General features: G+C 47.4%; 1 protein-coding gene across 3 annotated transcripts in view; it reads left to right on the plus strand.

The window, feature by feature from the left end:
- The window catches only part of Stk24 (serine/threonine kinase 24), a 106,381-nt gene that overhangs the window by 51,370 nt on the left and 28,529 nt on the right, over positions 1-26,482 (plus strand). For 2 of the 3 annotated variants that reach the window (XM_005374077.2, XM_005374076.2), the window contains exon 2: positions 4,736-4,966. In XM_005374077.2, coding sequence (XP_005374134.1) covers positions 4,736-4,966 — 231 coding nt within the window. Of the gene's footprint in view, positions 1-2,144; positions 2,238-4,735; positions 4,967-26,482 lie in introns of those variants that run through there. The other variant, XM_005374075.2, reaches the window with a different exon arrangement.

Consider the following 26,482-nt stretch of genomic DNA (forward strand, 5'->3'; position numbering starts at 1 on the left):
CTGTGGCTGTGGTCCACAGGATCCTGGTCTTGGTGGGGACAGTAGAAAGCTGGACAATACCAGGTCTCTCTGGTGATGGAGGTGCTGCAAGAGGGTTTAGGTGGAAGCTGCAGGGCCTCTTTAGGCTTAGCCTTGGCAATGCTACAGCTTCACAGGAAGCAAGGCCAAGCCAGGTTCCTTGGTGGGAAAACAGGTTCTGTGTTTTCTGGGGGCAGCAGCTTTTCATGGGGACGTGGCCATGGGATGAGTCCTGGGAAGGCTCTACCCAGAGCTTGCCTTCTGGCCCCGGGATCGTAGTCCTTCGCACGTGCAAGATCCGCTCCTCTCCTGACCCAGCACAGTGACAGGCTACAGCAGGGCTGGCTGTGGAGAGGGCAGCCAGCTCTCTGACTGTGCCTTCTCTCCGTTCAGGGAGCTGTGAACTGAAGAGCCACTGTCTCAGCAGTCAGTATCAGGGCAGGAAGAGGATCTGTGATGGGTGTTTCTATTTAGAGAGGGGGAACAAGACTCGTGTGGGAAGTGGTCTCTCGCGGTCCTGCAGTGGAGTCAGGATGGGCCGCTGGGGCCGCACTGGCTTGTAGCATCACTGTTTATATAAGCTCTTTTGTTGTGTGGTGGTTTCTTGCTGCTCACGAGCCTGTGGGTTGCTGGGCAGTTCTCCTGGTCCTCCAGGCTCTCCGCAGTCTGCTGATGGCCTAGGATGACCTCGAGCACACGCTGGGGCCTCAGCCTGGTCCAGGAAGTGGCTGCTGGGTCTCACGGTGGTGCTTAGGAGGAGTGCCAAAGTCACATTCACGGAGTGTGGATGTGGAGAGGCGGGCTCAGTTATTTTTGTAACACTGTCCTCTTGAGCATTGTGAGGTTTGGGTAAATGGCTTGTTTAACGCAGTCACCTTGGCCACACTGTTGTGCTCTCCCTGGTTCTGAGCCATGGTCCAGGGATGAGTGCTGTCACTGGGGGATGCACTAATTCTCAGGCCCCTCACCAAGGAGTGGGGCAGGCAGCCTGTGGCCCAGTGGGTCTTCCAGGTGATAAGGGTGCTGCTGAAATTTGAGAGTGTGCCCTTGGGAATGAAAGCGGTGGCCACTTCTCTTCTGACTAAAGACACCAGTCCCTCACCACCCCTCAGCAAGAGCTGTTGTCCCAGCCTCCTTCAGGATGTCCTCTGAGCTAGACTGTTCTTTGTGATGTCTCCCCAGGATCCTGTTTGCGACTGTAGTGTGTCCTTGCTTATCACTCAAGGACATTTGTTGACCACCAGTGCTATGCCACTCCTGGTGTCCAGGCACACGGGTGTAGAGGTAGAAGACACGGTCCCCAAACTCCCTCAGCTTTCCCAGTGTGAAACAGGAGGAATATGGGGGGATGGTCCAGTTAGGCAGGGGAAGTGACAAAAATCATTTTAGTCCACCGCTGAGCTTGAAATGTCCTGGTAAAAAGGATGGTGGTGTGCACATGATGACTCCTGAGAGCTCCAACTCCAAAGGCAGGGCATGAGCCTGCACTGTGAACATTTCATATGTGCAGAAATTTAAAACCGTGACCCTGAAGGTGGCTCTTGCTCAGAATCAGTTGGAGTGTTTTAAAAATGTGAACTGGGTGTGCCTTCTCCCTCACCCCGCATGTCCTAGGTGATGGTGATGATCCAGGTTTGGAGAACCAGTGTTCTCCCACCCAAGCGTGGAACTGCCTGACGTTCAGGGAGAAGGATAGAGAAGGAACAGGATGCCCAGCTTGGAACCAGGGGATGTCTTGGGTTCAGGGCCTCCCTAGGTAGTGTCAGTGTGTGAAGATTCTTCTGGAGCTGGGGGTGCTGGGTGAAGAGCTGAGAGAGCAGGGCCGTTGCGGATGCCAGGGGACTGGAAAGTTACAAGAGGAGGGCCCGGGTGATGAGGCTCTCACGCAGGGCACTGCACCCTGCGTGGCTGGTGACCAGAGTCAGCAAGCTCCAGACTGCGGTGGAGGGAGGACGGTGGCGGGGGAGGATGGGCATGTGGAGGTGACTGTCCGGGAACTTCAGGGGAAGGAGTGAGTAGAGGAGGAGGGAGTGGGTGAAACTTGAGCATGCTGCCCAGGCGGAGAGCCAGGAGGGAAGGGTAGATAGGAGAAGGAGCTGGGAAGAGGGCTGCTGCTGATCCATATCCAGGAGGAGAGAAGGATGGATTCTAGAGCCCAGCTCTTAGGATTGGCCTTGAAGAAAAGGAGGGCCACCCCGCCTCATTCTGGAGGGAAGGAGGTAAGGGAAAGGATGGGAAGATGGAAACTCACTTTTATGTTTCATTAGGCTTAAGAAAGGAAATGAACCCCTGCCCCTGAAACGCTTTAGTTGTAGCTGCTTGTGTTATGCAGGACAGTGGAGATGCAGGATAAAGGCAGTGAGCAGGGGTCGGGGGGCAAGGTCCCTGCCTGGGTGCTCCGACATTCCTTGGGGACATTCTCAAAACGACCATGCCAGGGTGCTCACCTGGAGTACTTGACACATTTGAAAATAATTGCAAGAGGACGTTTTCGGGCTGCCTGCTAGCTTTCCAAACCATCCCCACTGAGGAAGTTAACTTGGACTGCGGGTGCTGGTCATGGACTCTCTTGGCAAATACCGAGGCTTGGCCTGGGTTTAAAGCATGGAATCTACGTTCAGACTCCCTGAGTATGTTTCGTGTCTAAAAGACATTGGAGACATAGTTTCATGACTTAAAAGTGTTGGCTATTGGCCAGAAAAAAAAAAAAAAAACAACAAAAAACAGTTCAGGGACATCTTTATCAATTCCCCAGTTGAAATGCAGAGTGCAGTGCTTTAAGTTGAAATGAAGATGAATAGAGTTTGATTTTTCTACACGATGGCGGTGTGTGTAGCTTTTCATTAGCTGAGCAGGTTGTGGGCTGAAGGTGTAGTCCATGTGTGATCCTGGCAGTTGGGTCACATAGGCTGCTCCTTCCGTGGTGTGCAGAGCTCCAGGTGTCACGGTCTCTGTCTCTGTGTGTCCCTTTTGTGTGCTAACTTTGTGATACATTTCTCATGGTGTATATAACATATCCAGCACATGAGCCTCAGTTGTTTGTTTTTGCTAGGATGGTCTGTGGGTTCATGAGGTTTTTTTTTCCTTGGGGTGCAATCTCAGTGGACAGCCCTTTGGTTTTATTTTGTTTTGTTTTTCTTTTTGAGACAGGGTTTCACTATATACTTCAGGGTATTCTTGAACTCACTTTGTAGCCCAGGCTGGCCTTGAACTCTCAGCGATCCTCCTGCCTCAGCCTCCTGAGTGCTGGGATTACAGGCATGCACCACCACACCTGGCTCAGTGGGGCCCTTTGGAAGGAGGTTGCCTGTGACTGTTGGCTTCTGCATTACTGTCACACACTGCTTCCACAGGGGAGCCACTGTAACACCATTTCTCCAGTTGCAAATGGGCTGCATGGTAGTCAGCAGCCCCCTGGGACATAGTTACTTGGGATCCTGAGAGGCAAGTGTGTGGTGGGCACCTGGCATGCCACAAAGCCCACGCAACTCAGTGCCACTGAAGGTGCCATGTCCTCTGTCTGTCACCCTGTGTAGATACCTTCTTCTCTTTACTTCCTTTTTAGTTCCTCATCCTTTCCGCTCTTGCTCCTTTCCTGTGATACTTAAGCGTCTTGGAAGCATGAATAGATTCTGAGACTGGCCCAGCATCCTCTCCCTCCCGCGTGCATGGGCTCTGAGGATAGATGTGTCTGTAGGGTGTGGTGGCCATGGGTCCTTTCATGCCCTGTAGGATGGTGGTGTGGCAGGGATGCCACTGGCATTTGGGGCTGGGGAAGTACTTATTCTGAGATCCACGGTGTCCCTGGCTCTGCTGTCAAAGTGTCAGCCCCCCTCCCCTGTGTTCCGACGGCCAGTGTTCCCAGGTCCCCCTGGGGATGATAGTTTCCCACATCTCTGCACCAGTGGCTGTTGGGATGGACACGTCAGTCCAGACAGCCTCACTGTGTGGACGTGGATAGCATGTGCACATTTGGAGCCTGCGGGTTGGCGCTTAAGAGCTTTTAGAAGGCGTTTTCGGGGTACAACATCTATGTGATGAGAGAAAATCTTATTCTCAGGCTACTTATTCTCGGGGCTGGGTTAGGTTGTTCAGATGAAGGCACTAGGTGTAAACGAAAACGCATGGAACTATTTTTATTAGACTTGAAAACATAGTCTGTTAGAGGTCGGGTATACTTTCTGACCCTGTTAGCTAGTTAAGCTGTTTTTGTAAATACCCATCTAAATTTAGGAAATTTGGGTGACAGGGTATGGAAAAAGTAGAAATTCCGTTTAGAGAAGAGTGGATTTTTTCCTTTCCGTTGTCTTCCCCTCCCACCACCCTGGTTTTTCTTTGGACTGGTGGAGATTAAACCCTTGCACGCTAGGCAAGAGCCCTGCTGCCCCACAACCTGTTGCTGCATCCCTGGGCCAACAGGCTGTTCAGTAAGTCCATATAAACATGTATATTTTTATTTACTTTCGTTATATAAAAGTTGGAGTTTTTGCCATTTTTTTTCTTTTCTGCTTTAACTGAGTAATTGTTCTTATCACACACTTGCTGCATTTGATAGTCTAGGGAGACCTGGGACCCTTCGGCCCTGGAGAGCTGTGGTCACAGCCCGACCCTTGACGCAGAAAACTGCCCAGCCCCCGAAGGGGCTGTGGGCCACACGGTGAGAAACAAGACGAAGAGACAGTCACAGCAGTTTTCCTTCTTCCCTTCTCTCCCGCAGAACCCCAAGGCAGACCCAGAGGAGCTTTTCACAAAACTAGAGAAGATTGGAAAGGGCTCTTTTGGCGAGGTGTTCAAAGGCATTGACAATCGGACTCAGAAGGTGGTTGCCATAAAAATCATTGATCTGGAAGAAGCTGAAGATGAGATAGAGGACATTCAGCAAGAAATCACAGTGCTGAGTCAGTGTGACAGTCCGTACGTAACCAAGTATTATGGATCCTATCTAAAGGTAAGGCTTAAAAATAACGCCACTTTGCATTATGCAGCGCTCAGCTGAGTGACTGGCCGGGTTGTGAAGGACTCCAGCAGCACAGCAGGTTTTCAGAGGAAGGGAAGATGTTTTGACCTTTCGGATCAAAAGAACCTGGCTTTGATCACTTTATCATCTTAAATGTCAGCTGTAGAAGTATATTTTTGGTAAAAGTGTTTGATGTACACATTCTCTTTCAAAAAAGAAAGTATTTTTGAGTGGGATTTTGGCATCAACACTATACCTTATTACGTTATTATAACAATAACCATTAATCACCTCATTTTAAGATGGCATGTGAGTAGTGATAAAAACTCATGCCTACCTAAGAGAAAGAATCTCTTGATATTTTCAGTCATCACCAGAAGTGTAATTTAATACACTATTTTAAAAACTCCTATTGGAATCAATAATGGTGATTAGTTAGCTAGTTGGTCTATACTTTTAGGAATGCTAGGTGAGTAAATAATTAAAGTAGGAGTTTTAATAATAGAACATTAAATTTGTCCTTGGCTTTTAACTGGTTCTTTACCTGGGAAAGAATAATAGTAAAATTTTTTCTGATCCTGTGTGGAACCATTTCTTCATTTTTGATGTTTCAGCGTCCTCCTGTTCTATCAGTCAGAAGGTCCGTGACTGTCCTTGGGTTCCGGGTTTCCAGACATGTGTCCATTTCACTGAGCTTGCAGATGTAGTATGTTGAACCACCAGGGGTACATGTGTGACTGTCCCAGAGGGTGACTTGTACAGGGTGGGCCTGTCTTGTGACGCCCAATGAGACAGTCACGCATGTACCACAGGTGGGTCAGAGCCACCTGGCAGCGAGCCATGAATTATGGTCCTGTCATGAACGTGTTAAATTCCTGAGTTACCTTCTAAATAAACCTACTTCTATGTGAAAAGAGAGTGTAGGTTTTGGTTTTGTGGGAATATGATAATAAAGCAGAAGTCAAAGTTTGAAAATTTTGATAGCCACTGATTTACCAAAATTTAAAACAAGTCAAAATTGAGTGGTAATTCTGTTCCTTTTTTCATTGTGTAAAAGTTGGCAGTATGTCTTAGGTTAAATGTAGCATTTTGCAATGGAAACAGTAAGTTTCGGAGTCAGGTATCATTGGAGTTGAATCTTTCTATCATTTACCTGTGTTGCCTGAATTTTTAAAAAACTTTCTCGTTTCCTTATGTGTAAAACAGAAAATTACAGTATTTTCTCATTGTCACAAGATTGGGGTGTGGCTCAGTGTAGAATGCTTGCTTTGAGCATGCGGGGTCCTGCATTTCATCTCCAGCAGTGCAAAACAGAGACACAACAAAAACTAAACTTGTTGCAAAATTTAAATAGGAATTAAGAATGTGAAAGTACCTGCATTTGGTAGCTTCTTAATGACCGTTAATTTCCTTCCCTAATTAAATTTATTCATACCTCACCTATTCAGTTACCTTGCAGTGAAGGTAATTTGCAGTAAAAGTATCCAGTGAGGTCAAACCAAGAAAACCAGGACCAAAGAAGCTGGAGAAAGATTGACAATAAGATGTATTGCTGTGATGGTGCATCTGGTTGTGTCCTGACAAGGCAAAGGGAAAATGGGATAAGTTTTATTATTTTCTTGATCCATGAGAACACATGCCCCTTCCCTAAGGGAATGCCAGGGTATCTAAATGTTAAGTTTCTAAGACAAACTGCTAAAGAAAAAAACAGCCTCCACTTGGACTCTGCCCCTGGTACTTTTCAACATTCTCTGCAAAATGCCCGGAGTAGTGGTGATGGAGCGCATTCTGAGTTGGAGGTCACGTACTTTACTGTACTGTGTGGAAGATCCTCACCATACAAATAGCTTTGAGGATTTATAACAACTAACTGGGGAGACTAAGGATCATTGGTTCAAAGTGCCATAGTTAGCCTCAGCCCTGCAGCGGAACGCCCCTGCATGCCGTCTGCTGACCAAGCAGGTGTGACTCTGACTGTATGTATCTAGGGATCTCATCCAATATGTCCTGGCCTGAGTCACTAAGTCTAATACATTGGATTCTAAATCAACCTGATGTTCATCTAGGGTTTCCTAGTATATTTTGTTTAGTTACCATGATGCCAGCTAATGTAATAAATGCCCTAAATTTACAGTGACTGAGGCATAACAGAAGTTTCTCTCTTGCTCGTGGGTTGCCCTGATCTGAGGGTGTTTTTCTGTCATACACTGTTTCAGGAACCCACGTTCCTCTGTATTGTTTTCTTACACACGTGGCTGTGCTCGCCTGCTTAAGTGAGTGGATTGAGGGATACATGGAGGCTCCTGTGGGAAAATTTGAGGGGCTCAGTCCTAGGCAAAGAGTGCTTTACTTCTGCCTGTGTGCCCTGGCCAGGACGGGGCCCATGGCCATACCTGACTCATGAAACTGGGAGTGCCATCAAATTTTGTGCTGAACAGGAGAGGAAATGGGCTCGGTGTACATCTCCAAGTCTTTCCCAGAATCCACCAACTCTGAAGGGTGTGGAATAACCCATGGGATAGTAATTGATCAGATACAAAGTTTTAGTAATTTTGTCTAAAATTTTGAATATATTTTACCAGGCAGATTGTCCCTTAGAAAATGTGACTTTCACAAGAATGTGAGGAATAGCATTGTCCCCATTGTGAAAAGCTGCCCTTGATTTCGGAAATCATGTAAAAGTTAATTCTGTCTTACTTGGCTAAAAATGTGTGAACAGTGTGAATGGTGAAACAGTATTGGCTGTTACGGTCAGGCAGGATTGGAATCCAGAGCTGTAATTCTGCCTGCCTGTTCTTGCACAGTAGAATTCCAAGCAGTCCCTGGCCTCACAAGAGGACAGTGGTGAGCCAGAGACTGCTCCTCTGTCATCGTGGTCGGCTTAGCAGGTCTGTGTTAGTGTAGTCTTCAGTCAGGTGAGACACAGAGAATTGGTTGCTCAGACAAGTGAGTCTGACACACAGTTGCAAACGCTTTGTGGTGTATGTGATTTTTATTGCCCTTTTAAAGCCCTTGCTGGTAGCATTCAAAGCTAATGTTCTTCACTCTTTAAGAAGTGACTGGAAAGAGGGTCTTAGAATTTCACACTGTGAAGGGCCAGGGAGATAGCTCAGTGACACAAGCGCCTGCCTGGCAAGCACAAGGTCCTGAGTTCAATTTCTGGTACAAAAAACAAAAACAAAAAAAAGGCTGGGCGTGGTGGCACACGCCTGTAATCCCAACACTCGGGAGGCTGAGGCAGGAGGATTGTTGCGAGTTTGAGACCAGCCTGGGCTACAAAGTGAGCTCAAGGCCAACCTGAATTGCATAGTGAGACCCTGTCTCAAAAAGCCAAAAAAGAAAAAAAAAAAAAAAAGAATTTTACCCTGTGTTACGGGGCTTTTACATAGCAGAATCAGGCAAAGGAGAGATTGCCAAAAGCTGGTTTCTTTGTTGGTGGATTAACAGTGAAAGGTTTTGTAACTGTTTTTATTTTACTCATCTAATCTAGAAAAAGAGATTAAAAATAACGGGGAAAGGATGTAAAAGACTGGTTTTTGTGAAGGACCAGGAGAACAATGTTAATTTTGATTATATAGCTATGATCAATTCACAGAATTGCTTTGAAGTGTATTTTCTCCTTAAAGTTAAAAAACTAAGATGAGGTGACAATTTAGAGGAGAGAGGAACAATGCAACATTGAGAATTTTTGTTTAAATTAATGAATGCAAGGCCTGGAAGTATCTTAAAGATTATCACATACCGTTAAACTTCATTAACTGTGGTTTAAGTGTTTAATTTTGGGGAAATGAAACCAGCCAAAATAATGAGAAGCCTGCATCTCCCAGCCACTGGAGTTTTCTCCCACAAAAATAGCATCCACAAGGTCAGACTGAAACTGTGTGTAGAGGGAGGGATACAGGACGAGCAGGAGAAGAGTAGATGTTTTGGGCTTTGCACTAGGTTGGCTGCGGAGACCTAAGATGCTAACGGTGCAGTGTGGTTCGTGGTTCATGGCGTGTTTCCTGCCCGTTGTCCTCCATTGGCCCATGATATCTTCAGCAGTGGGATCTTTTGGTGTTTTGTTGGGGGAGATTCCAGCCTGTCAGAACCTCTGCCTTGAGATTCAGTCAGGATTCGGTCAAATCCTGAGGGTCACAGCTGGAATTTGAGTCTTGGATGCTAGTGTAGGGGCCCCACTGTCAGGACCAACTTCCTTAGTGATAAAATGCAGGTGCACGGGCTGATGAAAAAATAAGACGTGTTCATTCCTTATTACAGTAAAAGACACACTCATTAATCTTCCTCAAAATGCTCTCCATCATCTTGAACACATTTATCCCATTGTTCTTGCCACTTTTCTAAAACAATTTTGGAAGTCATTTTTAGTGAGTGTCTTTATAAGGTGTGATGAAGAATACAGTGAATGCTGCTGCTGAGTGCCGTCCAGTGGAAAGGCAGGCTTGTAAAATATTACAGGGTGTCCTCACCCACCTCATTCGCCAGCACTGTAGGACTCCTGGCTCTTTCGCAGAGTAAAAAGGATAAATGTTCTGAATCAGTTCAGGACAGGAGGCAGCCACAACAGTGTAACTTCAAGATACTTGTTAAAGAAGACTTCTAGAACTGCTCCACAAAGTGACAAAAATGGTGGAGTAAGTGTTTCGTGTGAGGGAAGGTGGATAGATGGCAATGTGTCTTATATTGTAATACGTTTAAAAAATTTAAACATTCACTGTAGTTTGTGATCATACCTCATAAATATAGTGATTTTTTTTTTTTTTTTTTGGTCTTTTTTTTTTTTTTCCTCCCCCGTGGTCTTTTTGAAACCAGGTTTTACTATGCACTTCAAGCTGGCCTCGAACTCACTTTGTAGCCCAGGCTGGCCTCGAACACAGCGATCCTCCTGCCTCAGGTTCCTGAATGCTGGGGTTAAAGGTGTGAGCCGCCACACCTGGCTCAAATACAGTAATTTTTATGAGGTTACTACAGAATTTTGGATTATGTATGTACAGTGCCTGGCATGTAGTAGGTTCTTTTAAATGATAAATGGGAAAGTTATCTGAGCCAGATGACTCAAAAAATTGTCTAAAAAGCAGATTGTTAGCATGCTTAAAAATAGCTTTATCATGTTTCTTTTTTAAAATAATAAGCTACTTAGTTTTCAGATATCAATTTAGTTTAAAGGAAATCAGATGTAAGTTTCCAATTAAAAAACAAAAAAAGAGGGCTAGAAGTGGGTCAGTGGTAGAATGCTGGACTAGCGTGTGCAGGCCCTACATTTAAATGGTGGTGGTGGTTGTGGGTGGTGGTGGTGGTGGGGAACCGAATAAAAGTTCGGCTTTTCAAATCTTTACTTGCTGTAGAGGTTTCTGTTTTAGTGTCATTATAAGGAAAAATGTCCCAGATACTGGTTTAGAAGTAAGTTTTCGTGAGTTCCTGAAAATCATCAAGGTAGGTTTTCCCTTCAGATTCACCAGAAGACTAATACAGAAAGTCCCTCAGTGCGGTTTAGAAGTACAAGTCGTTCTGGTAAAGGACCGATGGTATTGGTACAGTACAAATACATAATCTCACTTAGATTGATTCCTCAAAGTGTATTATATTCTTGGATTCATGGTTTGTCCCCCCCTCACCCTCTTTCCCCGAAAGAAAGTAGTTTCTGATGAAGTGAAAAACCTTTACCTTTGGAGAAAGAAGTGAAAAGGTTACAGTAGGTCTAAGTGGCCAGCGTCTGTGAATGGCGCTTCTGCAAAGTTATTGTTCACCTGGTCTTGGCTTATGCTTTGTCGCAGCATAATTTTTTTTTTTTTGGTTTTTCTCCGGTACCGGGAACCGAACTCACGACCTTGCGCTTGCCAGGCAGGCGCTTTTGCCGCTGAGCTAAATCCCCAGCCCCTGTCGCAGCATAATTATTAACAGCCATCTCCTTGCCTTTTAGACACATATTGTGCTTTGTCACCAGAAGGAAACCCGTATGTGTGTGTGTGTGTGTGTGTGTGTGTGTATATATGTGTGTGTGTGTGTGTATACATATATACACACACACACACACACACACTATGCTTTTCTGCCTTGTCCATCATTTTATGATCTTTTTTATATCTCAGAGGAGAATATTACTCACAGGATAATGAGCCCATCACATTAGGACACATCTAGATTTTATCTTAACTAATACTTTTCTCTTGTTTCTTGGAAAACCTCACCCTTGTGTTGACCTCAGGCTTCCATTTTGTGGCTCATTCAGTAATACTGATGGGTTAATTTGGTTTTGAGAACGTTGTAGCTCAGACATGTGCCTGGCAGATATAATTTCTTATGTCCCAGAAAATCACCAAAACCCAGTTTCTTTCTCCTTCATGTCTTTCCTTCTTCCAAAGACAGAGTTATAGCAGTATTTATCTTGAGGTGGAGAAAATAAGATACTGTTTTAGTACTTTGGTACATAAAGAGATGATTTCCAGCCTATTTGGACTGGAGTTAACAAAACGTAAAGGGCCAGAGAAGCCTTCCTGACTGCTCCATGTAGAGGATCTTGCACAGCCTGAGGGTTTTCTCTGCTTGTACAAAAAAAGAGACCAACATCCACCCACATTCGGTGTCATGGAGCTGTCTGCCCTCCTGACCACCCCATATACTTCCCGCACTGAGATCCAGGAGGCAGTGTCTGCAACAACTTGTCAGTTGTTGGTGCCTGTACTACCTCGTGGGTAGCGGCCAGGACTATCCCACTGTCCTGCCACACACAGGGCAGCCTCCTAACAAAGGACCTCCTGGCCCATTTCTCATTGGTGTCTCTAGTGGAGAAATGTTGCCCTGAGGGATAAACAGCCATCTCCTGCCTCAGAAGAAGGTGTAAGAGTGATGATACTCTACAGCTGACATTTCAAACTCAGGAGAACCTAAAGGGTGTTTTGCACAGAGAACCTCATACCATGATTGTGCCCGCTTGATTTCCATGGCCAGACCAAGTGTAGGCTTTGTGAGCAGGCTTGGGAGCCACTTAGGACCTTCGTCAAACCCTTCTGGGTAGGTCATGGAGGTGTGACCTTGGGGACTGTATTGGTCATTGGCCCCTTCTGCTCTGGCACTGTTCCCTTGCTGTGCGTCCGGGCTGCTGTGGATTGAGCGGTTTTGCTGTACCACACCGTCCTGCTGTGGTGTTCCTGCTTTAGAGCCAGCCGAGCATGGCCTCAACTCTGAAACCATGAGGCACAGCAAACCTCTCCTTTAAATTGTGGGTATCCGCTGTTTCGTCCCAGCAACAAGCAAGCTGACCAGTAACATTCTTTTTTGGTATGGGGGATTGGACCTAGGAGCACTGCACAGCTACACTCTCAGCTCTTTATTTTGAGACAAGGTCTTGCTAAATTTCCCAGATCAGCACTGAACTTGGAATCTTCTGCCTCCTCTTCCTGAGTAGCTAGGATTGCAAGTGTTGTGCCACCGTGCTTGGCTTCTTGCTCTCTCTTTTACCTTTTGTGCTGTATCTTAGGACTTTAGTTGTGATTTTTAAAAAGTGGTAGTTAAATGTACTGTGATATTTTCCGTGCTAATGCCGAGCTCTTCCCACTGTAGTCTGTGAGCCTGGGACTGACCTGTTAGCCCGTAGGTGACCTGTTGTATTCTGTTAGATCAGTTCCTGGTCATTTTCTTATATTTTTTTCCCATTTATGGACCTTAGGGGAGGGGAGTTGAGTTTTTCAGATGTTGTAGGTGATGACACCATCCTTTGATGTTTATGAGACTCTTCTCTGTTTCAGCATCTGTCCGTAGTAGATTAAGCGTTGTCTTACGCACTGTGTAGGGGTTTACTTTTCCCTGTTGTATAATTAGTTTTTAAAATTTACACACAGTACAGTTTGCTTTTTAAGGTATACAGTTCCCTATGGTTTAACCTATGTATAGATTTTTATAAGCACCACTATAATGAAATGCAGAACGATTCCAGCATCCCAAAGAATTCCTGAACCATCTTCCACCCAAAGCCTTAGCAACCACTGATTTGTCCTTACAGTTTCGTCTTTCCAGAGTTTCATAAATGGAATCACAACTAAGTGGAAGCACGCAGCTTTCCATTAGTAGCTTCTCTGAGTCAGTGTTCTGCCTATAGGATTCACCTCTATTTGAGTGTGTTCTGCTGAGTGGTACGGCATTGTCTGGATATGCAGCATGGTCTGGACCTTTTGAAGGACATTTGGGTTGTTGCCAGGATTTGATGATTATGAACAAAGTTGCTTTGTATATTCGTGTATTTTTTTGTGAACACAGACGTTTCATTTCTGTAGGATAGTAAATACCTATAAGCAGGATCAGTGAATCAAGATTCGCATCTGTGTAGTTCCCCAGAGTGGTCATATCATTTTACTTACCCACCAGCGCTCAGTATTTCCAGTGTTTTTCATGTCAGCTGTTTTGGTAGGTATGTAAAGGGACTTCATGGTTTGTTGCATAATGCTGCTAAGTTACGATTTTGAGTATTGTTTCATATGCTGTGCTTTTTCTGAACAGCATTCTGGAGTTTATTCTCTGGAGGAGGGAGTCATTTTAGTTAAATACTGCCATTTGATTGTTTAGGAGAGCCTTGCCAGTTTATGTTCTCACCAGTGATTTGTTTATTTTCTCTAGTCTCCCTCTTTCTCTCCTTCTTCCTTTCCTTTAAAAAATAACTTTTTAAAAAGAGAGCTCTATTAGAGTATAATTCACGTATCATATAATTCACCCATTTAACACATTTCTGCTGGCTTAAACCACCAGCATTCCATGCATGACTGTCCTGTAGGGCAGCATGTATCACTCGGTGGGACTGTCCACGCTTCCCAGTGGGACAGCCATGCACGTACCGCTGGTGGTTCAGAGCTGCCTGGCAGTGGGACGTGGATTATGCCTTGTTGTGAATGTGTTAAAGTGTCCGATTCAGTTGCTTTCTAATGTGTTCATAGACTTCGGCAGCCATCACCACAGTCAGCTTGGGAGCATTTTCATCACCTCAAAAAGAAACCCTGCACCCTTCAGTGGACGTGCCCCGTTTCTTCCCCACATGGTCAGCCATCGGAAACCACTAGTCTACTTTCCATCTCTACAGATTTACGTACTCTGAACCGTAGAATGTAAATGGAATCGTAGAGATGTGTCCTTGGGACTTCTGTTCTTAGCACAGCGTTTTTAAGGTTCGGCCATGTGGCAGCACGTGCATTTTATTTTTTTACTGCCGAATGTGTTCGATTTCTGTGGCTGTGACGATCATCGCAGGAGGGATGTATTTTTGCTCACACTTGCGGAGTCTGGATGTCTTGGCCCCATCCATCCCTTTGGGCCTCTGTGAAGCAGGACTTCGTGGTGGAGAGTGTGGGGAGCAAAGCAGCTCAACCTGTGGCTCGCTGAAGCGAAGAGAGAGGAAAGCCAGGGTCCCTGCATGTCTTTCAAGAGCAGGGCGCCAGTTGCCCCACTTCTTCCCCTAGCCCCACTTTTTAAAGTGATCCAACAGTGCCATCAGGTGGGGACCACTCCTTTAACTCTTGAGTGTTGCGGGGCCACTTAAGATCCAAAGCCTTGGGCTGGGGATTTAGCTCAGTGGCACAGCACTTGTCTGGCAAGCATGAGGTCGTGAGTTTGATTCTCGGTACCGGAACCCGCCCCCCCCCCCCAAAAAAAGATCCAAACCCTGCTCCTGAATAATACTCCATTGTATGTGTGTCACCTTTTCTTATCCATTGTCAGACAGGGGACATTTGGGTGGTTTGGGATGCTTTGGCAGTTAGGAAGAACGTTGCTGTGCACGTTTGTGTATGAGTTTCTCTGGGGATGTTCTGCTTTGGTTTCTTCTGGATGTCTACCTTGGAGTGGAATTGTTGGGTCATGTAGTAACTCTGGTCAGCCTTTGCAGGAACTTCGTGCTTTGTTTAGGAGGCACTGTGGAGACTTTCCCCAAGCAGCTGCGTCACTTTACATTCTCACAGCAGTGCACAGGATTCTGATTTCTCCTTATCTGTTCTGTTTTGCTTTTTTTAAAAAAAAAAAAAAAAAAAAAAATGGCCATCTTAGTGTCTGTGGAGAGGTTTGGTGTGCATTTCCCTTGTGTTTAATGATGTTGAGCATGATTTTTTCCCTTCTTTCCTTCTCTCTTTTTTTTTTTTGCTAAAATTGATATAAATTGATAATAATTTTTCCCAGTCTCAGTATTTTGTTATACTTGTTGGAGTTTCTACTATTATTAGTAAATTCGACGATTTGTATTTTCTTTGGCATTCTAACTTCTGTTGAATTCCTTGTTCATTGCTCCTGTGAAGTTTTCTAGTTGGGTTTCCTGTCTTTCAGTGTTTGAGGTATCTGCTGAAGGTATTTAACCTTGGTTTTAGATGTTGTATCTTCTCTGACAACATCACATTGCTTTAAACCCTGAAGTGTCTGTTGTGGGAGAAGATCCTTAATTTTTCTTTTTTTTTGTTTTTTTTTTTGGTACCAGCAATAGAATTCATGACCTCGTGCTTGCCAGGCAGGCGCTGTGCCGCTGAGCTAAATCCCCAGCCCCAAGATCCTTAGTTTTGTTGTAGTTAATCCGTCAGGTTTTCACCTTAGGATTTCTGATTCCCCCGCCACTTTTGGTCTTTTTGAGACAGGGTCTCGCTATGCAGTTCAGGCTGGCCTTGAACTCACCTTGTACCCCAGGCTGGTCTCGAACTTACAACAGTACTGCCTCAGCCTCCCCAGTGCTGAGATTACAGAGGTGCACCACCATACCCGGCGACTGGTTGGTTCTTGTGGGCATCTAGGGAGTTAACAGGGAGCGATTATGTTCCCTCCCCTGCCGCCATCCCCCGATCTGTAACACTGCCGCTCCTGGTGGGTACTGATCTCACCTGGCACTGTAGAGCAAGTCCAAAGAGGCCTTAATAAACGAGACCTGTTAGGCACTTGGGATTGACAGCTGTGATGGAGTTTGTTCCCAGTCATCTCAGGCAGGGGTGGCTGGTTTGGATTTTTGCCTTTTCAAAACCTACCAGGCTTACACGTTCTGATAGTATGTTTGAGACCCTCTTACGGTGAGAAGTAAGTTAATCTGCAGGGGACTTTTCTCTTTCTTCCTTTGTTGATTGGCTGTCTAACACATGTGCATTAAACTTCTAAAAACAAATACCCTCCTTCACAAAATTCTTCATGAGTACATTGACTCCTGTCCCTCCCTAATGCTGGGAAGGTTCAGATTCCTTCAGGCCTTTGTTTGGCTGAGGGAAAGCAGGTTGTTTTGATTTTGTTTTTTTGAGATAGGGGCTCACTGTGTAATCTGGGCTGGCGTGGAACTCATGGTGATCTTTCTGCCTCAGCCTCCCTGAGTGCTAGGATTACAGGTGTTCGCCACCCCTCCCAGCTCAGTTTTTATTTAAAGAAATTTAAACAAAAAGGATGGTTACTGGACCACGTAGAAATAGTTTTGCCGGCTGTGCTGCTAGTTGGGAAGTATTGGTCGTTGGCCTACTGCAGCCTGAATGGCTGAGAACACTTTATGTAACCTGTTATGTGGGATGAACATTTTTACACTGCATTAGGTACTCAGCTTGGTTTACTGAATTTTAATTATTTCTGGTTGATGTAGTATGAGTTTGTCTTCCTGATTATAGGCTTCGATTGGATCTAATGGCCCTTGTCTATCTTAATAAATGGAATCAGTAGAGATGGCTCAGTGGCAGGGTTAATTGTAGACCAGGGCTCGCGGAAGCAAATCACTTACACTTTGTGTTAGATACAAGCTTTTCCTCTTGCTTCCAGCTGAGGGTGGAACATAGATTTTAGGGTCATAATTGATCATGCATCTGTGGCACGTGTGATGAGGTGCAGTTGGCTTATGTTGAGCTGCTTGGTAGTGAATGTGGGTTCTTTTACAGTAAGCACCACTGTCTCGCCCTTCCCCGAGAAGGAAGTATGCCTCGCTTGCTTTCTACGTGAGGTGTAGTATGCCGACTTTCCCACACGATCTCTACTTTGGAACACTTTTCTTTCTGGAAGACGAATTCCCACTCAGATTCTGACAGGCTTGTCCCTAGGAGCAAGGGGCAAGGATATGCCAGATGCCACAGCACAATTTCTTTGATTGCAGGGACTGTGGGCCCAGCTTGCCGTAAGCACTTGCCTTTAGAAGACCTTTGGTTCCCGTTAGTGGCTCCCGCTCCTCAGAGGGGTGGCAGCCTGATGGACTGCAGGCAATGACCTGATGTCGCCAGACCCCTTGGAGCTAAGCTGCTCTGTCAGCATCGCCCAGACAGGCCTGCTCCCTCCTCAGTGCCAGCCTGCGTCTCGCACACCTGCCCAGGGAACCGAAGCTGTTTCTTCTGCTTCCAGCTGAGGCGAAGTCTCAGCCACCTCACGCAACAGATGCAGAAACATGTGCACGAAAACTCGGCTAACCCTCTGCTGGTAGACGATCCCTGGGATGGTGGTCTTGAACTTAGCCCTGTGGCTTTGTGTCTTGTGGGGTCATGCTGCCGTGCTCACACCAGGGCAGAAACTGAGTGAGGCTGCTGGTTGTAGCTGTGATCGTCCCCCTGCCTGAGTCTGGTGCTATGGGGGTGCTATGCGGGTGCAATGTTTAGGGACCGAGCTGTGCGCGTGCTAGAAGGCGTTACTGCAGATCTGGACACAGGGACGGCCCAGTGCACCGGAGACCTGCACTTCCGCAGAACTGAGCTGCGGATGAGCACATGGATGGCAGCCTGGACAGGCAGGGCGTGCTTGACAGGGATTTTGCTCCCCCTGTTGTGTGCGCTTGTTACTAAGGGGATAAGAAGTCACTTTTTCTTGTTTTAGGACCACCCGCCTTTCATTAAGAGGTTAGTTTGCAGGGTTGAAACATCACAAGGGAGAGTAAATGTGCGCGGCTGTGCGGCAGGGGTCAGAAGTCACCCTGGCTTGTCGGGTGGGGGGGTGTTCTGTAGGCACACGGAGTCCTGGGCAGTGTGGCTGCCCTTTCTGTGGCCACTGTCACAGTCTGTGGGTGGAGAGCGTTAGAGGGGACAGTGACAGTTTGTACAGATTGTGAAAAGGGGGGAAAGTCTCTTGTTTTGGTCTTACATGTCAACCCTTGGAGATGATTTGTGTCTGCCTGAAGCACACGCCCCTCTCCCTCCACACTGGGTATCACATCCCAGACCTTTTACTTTTTAATTTTAAATCTTGACATTTTTAGGCAGGGTGTTGCTACGTTGTCCGGGCTGGGCTTGACTTGAGGTCCTCCTGCCTGAGTGTCCCAGGGTGGTAATGGTACGGGCATGTGCCACCAAGGGGTCCCTGTGAAGCTCAGAGCCACACGTGGAGTGTGGCACGTGTCAGAAGGCCCGTCCTGGTCCCCCCTCTCTGTGCGCTCTGTCCTTTGCAGGGCTGCGTGTGCCCTCAGGTGCGCAGCCGGCCCTGCGGTCTTGCCCTTCCTCTCTTTCTCCAGCTGTGTGGGCCAGGCTGGCGCAGCTGTAACGAAAGGGGTAGCCGTACAAACAATAAGCTCGCCTCACCTTCCCGTGGTTGTGAACTCAGGGTTGAAGTTAGATACTACTGCTTCTGGTTTTAATCAAGTTTCTGCTTCCATTTTCTGTCTGCGACATTAGAACGGGTCCTTCGGTGTTGCTGTCAGCAAGAGGGGCGCATTCCTTATCCCTGACTTTCTGCTGCCACCCTTGAGCACATAATGTTGGGCCCTTGCCTGCTGCCGGGTGTGCCCCAAGTGTGCGGAGCTGTGTCTCTCTTCGACTTCTTTTTTTAAACCCTTTTCGTGGTAAATTGTGACCTCCTGGTGAGAGCCGTACTTGGTGGGCATTGGGTTTGCGGCTGCAGTTCCTGGGGCACATTTAGCTGGTGCTCAGTTGTGCCATACTGAAAAAGAATGCCTGGAAAATATTCTCGATGCACTCACGATGAGGCGTGTGCGCACCTAATCACCTGGGATCCGAGTGTCGTTCCCCACGGGTAACTCAGGTATTTGCTGCTTTAAAGACGGCTAATGGAATTTCATGCACGTGAGGAGAGTACTCAGGCTTCCCAGCGCCGCCTCCTTTGCAGCTGTGTGGGAGTCGTGCTAGTGTCTGGGTCTGGAGAGCTCACTCCCTTGACCTCACACGTGGCTCTGGGGTCTGTTCCCGGGTCTGGCGCCCCTGGTACCTCGCCTCCCTTGTTTACTGAGTCTGCCTGCCTCTCTGCTGTGGCTCCCACACAGGTCTGGTCCCCAGAACTGCTCTGCACCAAGGCCAGCGATAGATGGCGTCCAGGCATTTGTCAGTGGAAATCGGGCTCTGCTGGCAGGACACGTGGTGGTGCTCGGAGGACGCAGGACAGGCAGTGGCCAGGGCTAGCACAGCATCAGAGCAGCCCAAGGCCTCCTGGGTCGGTTTCTTCATGTTTGCACGGGCTGAGGGCTGGAGGGAGAGCCGGGAGCAGCTCGGAGAAGAGACACCGGCTGGCTTTGCAGACGCTGGGAGGACAGAAGGCTGAGGGCTGGGGCGGTTAGGGCAAGGAGTACAGACGCAAAGCCTCGAGGGACCAGGCAGGGCCGGCCTGGACTCTGGGCTGCGTGAGGGGCACAGGTGTTCAGCAGGCTGCGTACTGTGCTCGTCTGGCGGTGGGATTCTAAGCGAGTGGTGTCCAGCGTCGGGACTGGCTTTGAACCGCGCTGGGGCGTCCTGTTCAGTTTTATCCGTGTGCCTAAGGCGCGAGCTCACTACTCACTGGGTGTGGGTTCTGCTCTCCATTTTTTGTTTTTTTGGTTTTTCTCCGGTACCGGGAACTGAACTCACGACCTTGCACTTGCCAGGCAGGCGCTTTTGCCGCTGAGCTAAATCCCCAGCCCCTTCTGCTCTCCATTTAATGTTCATGCGGGGAGTTGGTGCCCTGAGGGACACAGGCGGGCTGGGCCTGCCTCTCTTGGCTGTCCTCACGCTGCCCACTCCATGCTGTCCGAGGAAGAGGAGGGGGCGGGGCCCTGCCTCGCCTCAGGAGCTCACTCTAGCTTTGTGGACACCAGGGCGTTGGGGTGCTGGCGGCCACAAGCAGGGAACTTCCAGGGCCTGTGGGGTCTCCCACCTTAGGGCTCCTGTATGGGGTTGCGGCAGCAGTTGGAGCTGATTTTAGTCACTTCAGTTAATTAGAGACTCCAGAGTTTGAAACCACGCATGAGGTGTGAGTAGTGTGATGTAAATATTGTGGGGGCGTCCGTTGTGGTTTTCCTCATGTCCTCATTTCAGAGTTGTAGCAATAATTTGAATGCTATATATGCAATGCTACACATGCTACATCTGCAATCCCAGCATTTAGGAGGCTGAGGCAGGAGGGTCATTGCTAGGTTGAGGCCAGCCTGTACTACATAGTAAGTTTAAGGCCAGCCTAAACTACAAAATGAGACCTTGTCTCAAAAACAAATAAAAAATAAAAATAAAACAGATTTTAAAAAACCAGAGTTGCAGCAATAACTTGAATAACCAAGTCAGTTCTAGAAAGACAGTGTGGGGGCCGTGGTGGGCAGGATGCGCGTGTAAGAAGCAGTGGCTGCCCCTGAGGACTTGGAGGTGTGGCGTTTTAAAAGCTGAGGTGTATAGTTTTAAAGTGTGGCATGTCAGGCTGGACATGGTGGCACATGCCTGTAGTACCAGCACTCACCTTGCCTCTGGAGCGATGAAACTTGCTGCCATGTCACTTACACTGTCTGTTGGGTGCACCGGAATTTGCCGAGTGTGTCTGAGCTCCGTGAACTGGGTTGGGGCTGGCGGCCAGGCAGGCGAGGAGGCCGTGCTGCAGCCTGCTGAGCTCTGAAGGTGGAGTCTGGAGGAGGCAGCACTTCTGTAGCAGACCCTGATCGACGAGGTTTGCATGTGCTAGGTGTGCAGGTTTCTGCTGCAGTCTTCCCAGTGCTCTTGACCCTCTAAAGGAGGTTTCATGTACTGCATTTGCTCATATTTTTAATTGCAGTCCTCCCACCTTGCATAATGGTAAGTTTTCACTTCTCTGCCAGTCCGTGGCTCAGAATCCCCCTTACAGTGTATTCTCCAGCCGGTGCACATGGGAAGGCAAGCCCCAGAGTATTGGTCAGAGGCTGAGTTAGAGCCAGCCCTCCGTGTCCACGGGTCTCCACACCTGTGGATCCATCTAACCTTGGGTCAGAGATACTTAAAAATTACATCCGTACTGAATTTTTCCCTTTTCATTATTCCCTCAACAGTTCAGTAAGTATTACAGCTATTTACATGGTATTTATGTTGTGTTAGGTATCAGAGGTAATTCAGAGATGATGAAGAGTATGTGGGAAGATGGGGGTGGGTTATATGCAGATACTGTATCCTCTGAGACCAGGGACTTGGGCGCCTACATTTTGGTCAGCGGTCCAGAGCAAGTCCCTTGTGGTCTCTGTGGTATCTTTCTGTGGCTCTCTGGTGTTTGACAGTGTGTGAAAACATTCCTTAAAATGTTTGCAAACCTGGCAAAGACTATAAAACATGAAAACAATTGCTGAAATAGCATGCTAATATTTTAAATACTTCATTCTCTAGTAAATAGTTTGCCGCATGATACTGTGGGGTTTGACAGAATATAAGCTGTAGGGAATTCGTGTATGTCTTGTTCCTGAGAAACACAGTGTAATTTCAGCACACAGGAAAAACACAAGTTGAAGCCTGCAGTAGGCTAAACTCTTGAGGAGACTGAGGAGTTCTGATTAACCTCATGTTACCCTGAAATATTTTTCTTGAAATCTTTTTAAAGCTATGTCTAAGATTTCCTCTGCTTTGGGTAGGTACGGCTTACCTTCCCTGGGTTTCAGTTGTGTACTTGGGAACTTGGTCACTGCTAGGAGCCGGGAGCGCTGCTCTGGTGGGGAAGTGGTGGCCTCTGCCTTCACGTCTGCCCACAGGACCTCGCTTTTCCTCAGCAGGGCTTCTGCTGTCCCCATGGCCTTGTGTATTGCGGTCACTGCTGGGTGGATGGCCCACTTTCCTGCACATTCTTGGCACGGTCATCTCTGTGGCTGAAATCTCAGTGACCGACCTGGCCACTGGCTTGGCTTCAGACCCGCAGAGAGACTTCTCTCGCATGCCCAGGGAAGCTGCGCACGCAGCCTGTCGGGTGGATGCTCTCCGCTGATGAGCCGGCTGCTCCTTGCACAGGAGGTTGGCAGGAAGGTGCGCGTTTCACCCAGGCTTACTAACTGGAAGCAGCATGGAAATGCGGATGTCCTTTTACCACCAGAACTGGGCTGTGTCCTCGCTGTGTTTACAGACTGCCTGATTTAAATTCCTGAGGTGCGAGGAACCTGTGAGGCCACGCATCCGCAAACCGTGGAAATGCTGGAGGGAGTGCGGAAGCTGAAGAGAGGATCTGACATAAGGAGAGAATAGACCAGTGGTTACCAGAACCGGGGAAGGTGTCAGGGAGGAAGGACTGGGGAGAAGGCTGAGTGGGTGGGAGGGTGAGGTTCTGCAGCATAGAAGAATAGCTGACAGTAATTAATTGAATATTCAAAACAGGGTCTTGAGTGTTCCTAATGCAAAGAAACACTCACTGTCTGCAATGATAGATACGTCAGGTACCCTACTCTGATCATTATACTTTGTGTACAGGGATTGAAAGGTCTTACTGTACTGCTACATTTGTGCAATTACTGTGTGTGGTTAAAAACAAAAATAAACGTTTTACAAAGGTGAATATGTCAACATTGGAGACTTGTTCCAGGGGAGCTCTATCGAAGGCTCCCAGAAATCATGAGTGGTTTCTAGGAGACCCCAAATCTAGATGTGCAGGTACCAGAACATTCTTCCCCAGCAGTTGGCCCCTCAGGGCCTGCTCTCCCACACCTCCTGTCCTGGCAGCCTGTGTGGCATCTCCAGGGGATATGGCCGGGATGACCTCCTGCCCTCTCCTGGGCGGAGCAAAGCTTGTCTTACTCCTGTCTGCCTTGGTCTTGGGACTCCCAGGGAGAGAGGCTTCAGAGCAGAGCCCTGAAGAAGGAAGCAGGGCAGTGACGGGTGTGGCTCTTGGAGGAAGTGCCAGGGGCCAGGAGCACAGAGCAGAGGCCTGCGGGGGGCGGGGGCTCTGGTGGTCAGGGACACTTCTGCCTGGGCCGAGAGCCGCCGCTGGCGGGGGATGGAATGCGTATATGCTTGCTGCTTCCAGAAACAACACCCTACGGTCCTCGTACACTCCTCGTACACTCCTCTCGTACACTCCTCTCGTACACTCCTCTCGTACACTCCTCTCGTACACTCCTCTTGTACACTCCTCGTAGTGAGACTTGTAAGAGCGGAATCTGCACTGCAAAATGATGTGATTTGTCTGTTTTAATCTTATTTTCGGAGTCCTCTGAGTTGTTTTCTTAGATTTTTGGCTGGTTATTTGAAACATGATTAATTTTAGAGTTACTTCCAGGTGTCTGTCCTGTTGCCATGCTTCTTGTTTATATTTTGTTATTTGTTGGTTTCTACTTGCTCTACTGTCTGAAGAAAATGGGTTTTGGATTTAGGATTGATTCCTTTTGAAGTTGTGCAGAGATACGGGGAGAGCCCCTGAAAAGAGAAAATCCACGCAAGTTTTTATAAACACAATCAGTTGACAGCTCTTTGGTGTGGTAATCTCTCCAGATGCCAGCAAGTTGGATTCTTGTTTGCTTTTGGGAGGAGGCATGGTGCTCTGGAGAAGAACCAAGTCGTCAGTCCTGGACTTGGGGAGGGCTTGGGCCTGACTCGGAGCTGTTGTCATCATTTCTGGTTAGAGGGAGAATATTTGGCGGCAGAGGCTCTCCAAGGTCTAGCAACAGTGGGACTGGTCTTTTTCCTCACTGGCAGCCTCACACCCTCCCGCTTTTTTCCATGAGAATTCCCTTCCTCTGAGCAGTAAACGAAAGCTGTATCCATGTGACTTGGGTTGGGATTGTTGTAACAGTCCTAGCTGGGTTCTGGTTCTCTAAGAGGCTGCCTGGCCAAGCTTGGGAAGTCATACTTGTTTATTGCAAACTTGAGGCGAGCTCTGTGGCTGTGGAGCCAGCGCCAGCTGGTGGGGCTCAAGGGGACCTCTCCCTCCCACACCCAGGGCAGCCACTCTCTGAGGCTGTCTTTGCCTTTTGGAAGCTGGTGGCTGCATCCCTGATAGCTGGGCCCAGCTGCAGCTTTGGGAGAGGGAGGTGCGTGGCTGTTTTCTCCAGGAGTAATTTCTGCACACAGGAGCAACTGCCCTGTGCCTCTGGGGACGTCACAAGGGTACTTTGACCCCGGGGTGTCTGGCTCCAGTGTGACTGTGGATGGAAATAAGCTCTTTACCTTCTTTCCATTGGATTAAACAAATCAGCAAGGAAGCCTTGCTGTGAGATCACAGGGGAATACTTTTCATTTTACAGTTGTTTATGGAAAGAAATTGTAGGCTCGGAGCTGAAGATAATATAAAATACCTGCTTTGCACTGCTCGCGAGGATAGAGAGTAGGTCCCTCTTCTGTCCTGAACACGCTGTCCTAGTGTAATTGAAGAAGGTCTCTGGAGACACTTGACTGCCCCATTTTAGGCTTTTTCTATCCAGAAAGCCAAACGGAAGTAAAATTCCAGTTAGGCTAAATATTTTACTTCTACAAGCAGAAACTCAGCTGTTTTCTGGCTGATGTCGACTATACCTTAAAATCAGTAATGCTTAATATCACATAATTTAATTTCTAGTTTCTGTTTGGCCAGGATGTATGTTTTGCATACTTACGCCTATATCTGGAGCATCAAAACACAGCTGATGTGTTCAGATAAAATAATTATGCCGTATGCTTTCTTCTGTAAAACTCCCCTAGTTCTGAGGAAATATCACGAAGCGTGATGTAACATAAGAGGTAGCAAATCTGAAGCAGATTGTGTGACGAGGGCTGCTTGGTAATCAAAGAGAAGACCGTTCCCAGCGAGGTAAGTGGCCTGGTTCAGGAGGCCTAGAGGCGCGGTGTGAGGTTCAGGCATTTGGGGAAATGACATCTGCTTCACTTATAAAAACAGACTTCGAGGTCCAGGCGCTTTACTGACTCCTGTCGGTGGCCCTCAGGAGTGTCGTAATTGCTGTGAGGTTTGCTGAGTGCTGGACAGAGCAGTCAGAAGTCTGCTTTCTCCAAGTCTGTACTTGCGCTGTGGCTGCTGCGGGCTGGGACCAGGTCTCCTCACTCAGAGGCAGAGGAGCCCATGGGTGGTTGGTGGCTCCTGCCATGCCTGGGTGTTGGGTAGAGAGCTAGTGGCTCCTTACCACTAGCAGGTGATGTTCCCTGTCCTGGACCTGGTGCCTGATGTGGGCATCCTTGGATTCACATGACCCAAGGGCATCTTGCCTGTGTGCAGTTCTTTGGTAAATGACTTACTGCAAACCAAGACTATGTCCATGCAACTGACTGTCCACTCTGGAAAAGTACTGGGCAGAAAATAAAAATGAGTGAAATGGCCAAAAGGGACCAGAACCCGAGGATTCAGATGCCAGGAAAGATTCCCTGGACAGTGAAGTGTTGAGCAGGCCTCCGAGGCGAGCAGTCCCGTCCTCCAAGCCATTTAGCTGTGGGTCCCACCACCTGCAGCAGTGAAACAGAAATAAGAATTTGCCACCCGCACACTGGAAATCCAGGATTCGCTGTGAATCTGCCGACTCCATCTATTGCCCCGTGATGCTGTTAAAAGCACGTCTTTAAATTTTTGGCAAAATGCCCCAAAGTCTTTGTTTCCTCTTACCCACATTCACCTGCTGACTTGGCCTGGCCTGACTTCTTCGGGCTGCATCTTAATCAAAGAGTTAATACTGGGTCATCAGTCATTTTTTGGCTTTTACTATGTTGTGAGTGAAGTGTTAAGTGAATTTAACCATTGAAGCTTTTACCTAGCACAGGGATAATCTTGAAATTCTTAGAAATGTTTCACCTGGGCAGAGGGACCACCGTGCTGAGGTGTAGCACGTACCCCGCCAGCATAGCAGTTTCTGGCCTTCGGCTGTGATTGCTCTTTAATGAGGACCAGAGTACTGGAACAAAGAAAGATCTCACCCTACAGGGCACAGAAGCTTTTCCGGATCGGATTTGTTGTTTTGTGTCAAATTTCTCTTTTTGGGAGGGGAGCATCTAAGTACTTCTCCAGGGATCCTTGTGCACTCCCCCCGCCCCAGCTTTGTGGTACAAACTGCAAGAAGAACATTTTAGGAAATGCCAAGGTTTTTCCAATACATTAAAAGGCACGAGAACAGAATCCTTACACTGGGCTTGATGGAGTAGAGTGTGCGCACCTTAAATTATAAGCAAACATTTGTGAATTGATGTACTTTTTAGACAGATTGGAATTCATTTGCTTAGACACTGGTTTAAACTGTTAAATGTTGAGAGCAGTCTTACTATTACAAAGCATTTTCCTGACTGGAATCCTTTGGAAATTAGTAGCCTGAGCTTTTGTTGTGTGGTTCTTGTTCAGGCTTCTGACTTGATGTATGAATGTGTGGATTTGAGTTCAGCTCCTGTCCTTCCTTGCTGTGTGACCAGACGTCTTAATTTGTAAAATGGAAAAGGATAGTTA

Source organism: Chinchilla lanigera, unplaced genomic scaffold, assembly GCF_000276665.1.
Source record: "Chinchilla lanigera isolate Chin_1 unplaced genomic scaffold, ChiLan1.0 scaffold00003, whole genome shotgun sequence".
Classification (NCBI taxonomy): Eukaryota; Metazoa; Chordata; class Mammalia; order Rodentia; family Chinchillidae; genus Chinchilla; species Chinchilla lanigera.